Source organism: Corapipo altera, unplaced genomic scaffold (genome assembly GCF_003945725.1).
Source record: "Corapipo altera isolate COAL_440 unplaced genomic scaffold, ASM394572v1 61453, whole genome shotgun sequence".
Lineage (NCBI taxonomy): Eukaryota > Metazoa > Chordata > Aves > Passeriformes > Pipridae > Corapipo > Corapipo altera.
The window spans coordinates 2,677-10,187 of NW_020885715.1; the positions used below are offsets into that span (position 1 = coordinate 2,677).

General features: G+C 66.9%; 1 protein-coding gene across 1 annotated transcript; it reads left to right on the forward strand.

Annotated features, from left to right (window-relative positions):
• Window positions 1–2,756: 2,756 nt before the first annotated feature.
• On the forward strand, window positions 2,757–7,507 carry LOC113940747 (neurocan core protein-like; the record flags this gene model as incomplete). The annotated part of the gene is made up of 6 exons (XM_027631893.1): window positions 2,757–2,834; window positions 3,900–4,301; window positions 5,069–5,243; window positions 5,430–5,557; window positions 6,098–6,391; window positions 6,684–7,507. Coding segments are annotated over exons 1-6 (1,896 nt in total), but the record flags the coding sequence as incomplete, so codon positions are not given.
• Between the last annotated feature and the right edge of the window lie 4 nt (window positions 7,508–7,511).

Here is a 7,511-nt window from a genome sequence, read left to right on the forward strand (position 1 = left end):
AGGACAATGACGGGGGTCCCCGTGCGGGGGGGACACCGCGTGTGGTGGCTCCGGCACCGGCGGGGAGTGGAGCCCATCGTGTCACTCGTCCTGACCTTGGGATAAACTTTTTGCTGGCTCAGCACATCGCCGGGCTCGGCAGAGGCGGCGGCCGGGGGGGGTTCAGCGAGGGGCTGGGGTGGGGACAGAACGCGGCGGGGACACGGGGAAGATGCTCCCTGCACGTTCCAGGGGCGGGGGTGCCAGCCGGGTGTCCCCGAGGCGGTGGCAGGGGCTGTGTGCCCCGTCCCTGGCGTGGGGGGCGCCCGGGACCCCCCCCACTCGTGGTCAGGTCACCCCGAGGGGGCAGCGGGTGCCGCGGGCAGGGCCGGCCCTTCCCGCCGCGGCTCCTTCCCTGCTGCGAAAGCAAATCCCGCAGAACTGCTGATGTCAGGGAAGGCGCCGGTGCAGCTGGAGCCGCACAGCCCTGGGACCCCCCCGGCCCCGAGCCCCCCAGCCCCGACCCCCCGGTAGCACCCACTCCCCACGCCCAGCCAGCCCGGGGTGTCCCCGCTGGGCTCAGGGACCGTCCCTTCCCTCCATCCCGGCTCCGCAGCCGCCCGGGGGGTGATTGGAAACCCAAAGAACAACTCCGGTGTTTAACATTTAAATAAACGCCGGGTGTTTGCTCAGCGAGGACCCGGCTCTGAGTAAACAGCCGAGAGCCCGGAGGAGGATTTGTACTCCCCGTGCGAACGCGGCTCTGCGGGGTCTCTCCCCGCTCCATCCCACCATCCCCGCATGGCACCGGGCACAGGGATGGGGCTGGTGGCCCCCGGGGGCTCCCTGGGAACGGGGGATGCTCCGCTGGGAGCTCCACGGGCCAGGGAGGAGGAAGATGGAGAAGAGGAAGGTCTCGGGGATGCTGTGGGGAGGCGGCAGGGAGTGAGATCCAACCGCTGCTGCCCCACGTGGAAAACTGCCTTGTCCTGCCTTTCGGTGGGAAAAATTGCTCGGAAGCTGCAGAGGGGGAGCATCAAGGGACGAGGAAAAGAAAACCCGTGAAAAGGCCGAAAAGTCTTTCAAACAAGTGAAAAGACCTAAAAGGGTGGTTTGAAGCCCTGGGACACGCGCGAGCACAGCCCGGGGCTCCCTTTATCCCTGGAGCTGAGTGTCCTGGGTGTTCCCTTCCCGCACCTTCCGTCACCCACCGTCCCCAGCAGGTCCCGGGCGGTGTCTGGGCGATGGTTTGCACTGGGAGGGCTCCTGGACATCCCGAAAGTCAGGATCAGCATTTCAATGGGAGGAGCTGGAATCTCCCGGGCCCGGCCCTGCCAAGCAACTCTTCTTTTTTTTTTTTTTTTTTTCCCCTCTGTAGCGGGGAAAAAACTGGGAAAACTTTGGCGCTGCCGAGGATGAGAGATGGAGGGATTTCCCTCCCGGAGCATCTCCGAGCGGGGATGAAGGAGCTGCTGTGGGTGCTCTGGAGCGGCCTCGGGGATGCTCTGGGAATGTTCAGCTCCCGGGAGATGCGGCCGGGCAAAGGCACATCCCACTCCCGGCTCCGAGCCCCGGGAATTCCCCTCCACGGCCGGGGTCGGGTCACCTCCTCCTCTTCTCCCAGCAGTTGGCTTCGGGGGCAGAACGCCCCGCGGAGCTGCCGGGGGAGGGAAGGGGCTGCCAACGCTTTCTTCTTTAGAGGAAATAAGATAAAACCCGGTTTTGCGTCCCCAAAAAGGCCCTTTGCCAGCGCCGAACACGGGGAGGGGGGGGGTGTCTCCTTTTTTTCTCGTCGTTTTGCTCTTTCTTTCTATTTTTGTCCCATAAAAGCACAGAAGGGACAGAATGAGAAATCAAGGGCTGGGAAATGGAGCATCAGGGATGGGGGAGCCGGTGGGATGAGGCAGAGACTCGGTTCTGGGCAGCTGGGAGAGGGATGGGGGGCTCCTGGTGTCCCCCCAAAGGCCAAGTGCTCCCCAAATTGCTGTCTGAGACCAGACAGGGGTCGGTGTTGGAGCTGAGGGGGACCAGCAAACCCCACAGTGGATCTGCCGGTGCAGGGGGGACCCAGGGTGTGGTTCAAGCTCGTGGCTGAGTGGTGCCAAGCTCCAGCATGGCCCTGTTTGGGATTTGGGGTTTGGGGGTGCTGGTTGTGCCCCTGCTGGCTCTGCCCGGCTGGTTTGGTGCCCAAACAAAGCCCAAGAGTGGCTGTGATGGGGAGGGAATCAGGAGATGGTGGTGGCAAGATCTGGGGGGTGGTGGTGGGGAGATGTGGGTGATGGTGGTGGGGAGATCTGGGGGGTGGTGGTGGCAGGATCTGGGTGATGGTGATGGTGGGAGCTGGGCAATGGTCGTGTCCATGCCCAGTGATGGTGGTGGTGGGAGTTGTGGTGATGGTGGTGGTGGGCACCTGGTGACAGTTGCACCCAGCACAGGGCTGGGGGGCTGCAGGACCCCCAGGCTTGCCCACCACGGGCACACGTGTCCCACCTCCAGCCACACACCAGGAGCCCACAGGGATGTCGCCGTGGGTGGCACTGATGGTAGGGACACACAGGGACCCCCAGCTGGTGATGGGGGCACCTCATCCCTCATCCCGACCTCATTCCAAGAGTGAAATCGAACTCTCTCCGGGGCTTATGGCACCCTGCTGAGAGGGACCCTGCTGAGAGGGGCTAATCCTGCCCCCTCCCGCGGCTCCCGGAGTGTCCCCGCGGCGATTTATGGCCCGGGGCGGCCTCCCACCCCCCCACCCACCCCCCGCTGTCGTTGCAGGTCAAGGATGGTCCATGGGATGGGGGATGCCGGCTGCTGGGTCCTGCTCGGGCTCTCCCTGCTCCCCATCGCCGTGCTGGGTAAGTGCTGCCGGGGCTGAGGGATCGCTGAGAGCAAACAGCAGGAAATAATGAACTCAGGGCCAGAGCAAACCGTGAGGGCGCATAATGACCCGGGGAGGGCCCGGCCTGCGGGATTAGGGAGGGAGAAGCCCCCCGGGCGCCTGTATGGATCCCTCCCCCCCCCTGCCCCGTGCTGGGATCCCCACAGGCGAGACCTTAAATCCTTAATCCCGCTGGCAGCCCCCCCCCGGGGATTTGCCGTGGCTCCAGCCACGACAGCCCATGTCCCCCCCCTGCCCCTGCAGTGTCCTCCTGCATGGAGGGGGTGATTTGGGATCCCCCACCCCAGAACGCTGCCCGTGTGTGTCCCCCCCGTGGGCTGAGGGTGGGGAGCTGGGGGGAGGAAGGTGCTGGAGGGGGGGGATTAGTGACCTTCCCAGTTCCCAGCTGGCTGAGCTCTGCAGGGGACATCCCCTGACCCTGCTGTGGGCAGGGGGAGCCGGGCCACGGGGGGCTCGAGACGTGGGGGATTTGTGGCGGCGGAGCTGGGAGGCTGCACAGGCTGGGGCAGGATTAGCGCGGGAGGAGGAGGATGAGGAGGAGGTCATGGTCCTGCCATGTCTTATCCCAGCGGGGAGGAGGCGGGGGGGGCTTTTCTACTCGTGCCACAGGGGTTGGGCAGCCCTGGGTCGTTGGTGAGGGATCCACCTCTGCAGGCGGGGATGGGGAGTGCTGGTATCTCCTCGGGAAGCGCTGGTACCCCCATGAGGAGTGCTGGTATCCCCTCGGGAAGTGTTGGTATCCCCACGGGGCAGTGTGGGACCCACGGGCACAGAGCAGTGGGTGTGGACCCACAGGCAGCATCCAGGGGCATCTGGGGACCTCATCCGAGTCTGGGCAGATGTAACGGGCAAAGTCTCTCCCTGGCCACAAGACAGGGTGGCTGCACTTGAGCTCCACCCTGGGGGGCTCAGGGGTGCCCCCCGCACCCTGCAACACTCCCAGCTCTGCCCACTGTGCACAAGAGCCCTGCGGGACCCCCCTCCGCCCACCCCCGCGGTACCCGGGCTCCTCTCCCCGCAGGCTCCCAGGACGATGGGAAGGTGATCCACATCAGCAGGGTGCAGCACCAGGCGCTGCGTGTGGGGCTGGGGGAGCCCGTGGCCCTGCCCTGCCTCTTCCTGCTCCACCCCTCCGCCTCCCTGGGGCCCAACGAGCCCCCCGACCCGCCCCGCGTCAAATGGAGCAAGGTGCGCTCGGCCACCGGCCAGAGGGAGGACTCGCCCATCCTGGTGGCCAAGGACAACGCGGTGAAGGTGGTGAGAGCCTACGAGGGCCGCGTGTCCCTGCCCGGCTACCCCCGTGACCGCTCCAACGCCACGCTGGAGCTGCGCGGGGCCCGCGCCAGCGACTCGGGGCTCTACCGGTGCGAGGTGGTGGCCGGCATCGAGGACGAGCAGGACCTGCTGCCCCTGGAGGTGACGGGTGAGCCGGGCCCCGGCACGGCCGGGAGGGCAGGGGGGGCACGGCGGGGTGGTGTGGGTGCTGTGTGGGGTGTGCACCCCATGGGTCTGAGATGAGGGGGGTGAGCTGTGAGTGCACCCCACGTGAGCTGTGAGTGCACCCCATGTGAGCTGTGAGTGCACCCCGTGTGAGCTGTGTGCCCTGGGAGAGCCGTGCACCCCGATGTACCCCATGCACCCCAATGTACCCCATGTACTCCAGTGTACCCCATGCACCCCATGAGAGCTGTGCACCCCAATGTACCCCATGCACCTCAATGTACCCCATGCACCCCATGTACTCCCTGCACCCCATGAGAGCCGTGCACCCCATGAGATCTGTGCACCCTAATATACCCCATACACCCCAATGTACCCCGTGCACCTCAATGTACTCCCTGCACCCCATAAGAGCTGTGCACCCCAATGTACCCCATGCACCCCATGAGAGCTGTGCACCCCAATGTACCCCATGCACCCCATGAGAGCCGTGCACCCCATGAGAGCTGTGCACCCCAATAAACCCCATACACCCCATGAGAGCCGTGCACCCCAATGTACCCCATGCACCCCATGAGAGCCGTGCACCCCGTGTACTCCCTGCACCCCACGTGCCCCAAAAAAGCCCTGCACCCCGTGTGATCCCCGTGCCCCGCAGACCCCGCAGACCCCCCACCAGCCCTGCCCCCCGTGCCACGTCCCCCCTCCTCTGCCGACGCCTCGGTTCCCTACACTGCTCTGCCCTCCCAGGCGTCGTGTTCCACTACCGCCCCGCGGGCCAGCGCTACGCCCTCACCTTCCCCGCCGCCCGCCGCGCCTGCCGGGACAACTCGGCCGCCATCGCCTCCCCCCGGCACCTCCAGGCCGCCTTCGAGGACGGCTACGACAACTGCGACGCGGGCTGGCTGGGCGACCAGAGCGTGCGGTGAGTGCGGGCACGGAGGGAGGGAGGGAGGGAGGGCGGCCGGGACCCTCCCTCAGCGGAGCTGAGCGCTCACACCGCCCCTCTCTGGCAGGTATCCCACCACGCAGCCCCTTTCCACAGGTATCTGTCCCATCACACTGTCCGTCTCCACAGGTATCCGTCCCATCACACTGTCCCTCTCCACAGGTATCCCATCACACTGTCCCGGCCCGGTTGCTATGGAGACCGCAACAGCCTGCCCGGAGTCCGGAGCTACGGGCGGAGGGAGCCCGAGGAACAGTACGACGTGTACTGCTACGCCCGGGAGCTGAGAGGCAAGGGATGGGGGTGGGCATGGGGGCCCAGGGGTGTCCCACCACGGCCACGGCACGGCCAGGAGCAGGGCTGGATGCCCAGGGGTGTCCCTCCATGGCCAGGAGCACGGGTGGGTGCCCAGGGATGTCCCTTAGTGGCCATGGCATGGCTGGGAGCACAGTTGGATGCCCAGAGGTGTCCCTCTATGACCAGGAGCATGGGTTGGTGCCCAGGGGTGTCCTTCCATGGCCAGGAGCAGGGTTGCATGCCCAGGGATGTCCCTCCATGGCTATGGCATGGCCAGGAGCAGGGCTGGATGCCCAGGGATGTCCCTCCATGGCCATGGCATGGCTGGGAGCACAGGCATCTCCATCCATGGCTCTCCTGCTGGGGTTTGGCTGCAGGGCCGGGTACCAGGGCGGTGCCAGCACTCCGTGCCATCCTTGGCACAGCGTGGCCACGGCGCCCAAGTGACGGAGCCGTCGCTGTGCTCAAGGCCATGGGGACATCACGGCTTCCTGTCCCCGTGTCCCCAAGGTCTGTCTCTCTCTCCCCTGCAGGGACAGTGTTCTACGCCACGGTGCCCGGGAGGTTCACCTGGCAGGGGGCCCGGCGGCACTGCCGGAGCCGGGGGGCCTCGCTGGCCACCACAGGGCAGCTGTACCTGGCGTGGCGGGAGGGGCTGGACCAGTGTGACCCGGGCTGGTTGGCCGACGGCAGCGTCCGCTACCCCATCAGGGTGCCCCGCAGGAAGTGTGGGGGAGAGGCCCCGGGGGTCAGGACCCTCTACCAGTTCCCCAACCGCACCGGGTTCCCCCCCGCCGCCTCCAGGTTCGACGCCTACTGCTACCAAGGTAAGGGGGACCAGCCACGGTGCCACCCAGCTGCCCCCCTGACCCCCCACCAGCCCCGGGATGCCCTTGGGAATCAGTGGGTGTGGCCAGGAAAATTGCCGAGGATGACTATTTATTTAATTGGGGAATTAACGGGATGGATGAGAGCGGCGCTGGGAGGGAGCCCAGCCCCGGGTGTCACCCTGGCTGAGGGGGTGCAGTGCCTGGCACGGACACTCGAGGGGGGCTGTGGGACCCCACCCATGACCTGGGTGCCCGTCCTGCCCCTCTGATGCTCGTGGTGTCCCTGCAGCCGCGGGGCAGAGGGATGTGGAGGAGCCGGTGCCGCTGGTGCCCGACCCGCCGGGCAGTGACAACGTGCTGGTGGAGCACAGCGAGGAACTGGGCACCTCGGGGGACACCAGGGACACCCCCCATGATCACTACGAGCTCCTGCCACAGCCAGAGCCTGTGGGGCCTGGCCAGGAGGAGGAGGAGGAGGAGGAGGAGGAGGAGGATGAGCAGCTGAGGCCGGCGAGCAGCAGCCCCGCGGCCACGGCACAGCGCGGGGACCTCCCGGGGGCCGCCCCGGCACCGACAGCTCCCGGGCTGGGGATGGATGGTGGGACACCCCTGCCACCCCCCACAGCCCCCTCGCTGGCTTGGCCCCATGAGGAGGAGGCTCTGAACGTGGTGGATCAAGCCCTGGAGAGCTCCTGGCAGGATCCAGCCGGTGCCAGCCCAGCGCTGCCGGTGCAAGAAGACCCTGAGGAGCCCCTGGTCACCCTCCTGCCACATTCCCAAAGCCCAGCCCGGGAGCACAGCACTGGATCATCACTGGCACCACCCGGGCTGGGGACAGTCCCCAGCATGGCAGCAGAGACCCCCAGCCTGCCCCCCACCAGCTCCCAACCCCTGAGGAAGAGCCACGCCGGGCTGAACGGGCGCTACTTCCAGCTCCAGAGGCAGAGCCGGGACCCCACGGTGGCAGCTGGGGACCCCACAGTGGCTGGAGACCCCACGGTGGCAGCTGGGGACCCAGTGGGGACAGCCACCCAGGCCCCCGTCCTGGCCCTGGAGGTGAAGGAAGCCGAGGCCAACACGGTGGAGCCGTGGAACATCCCCCGAGCCGGCACCGAGA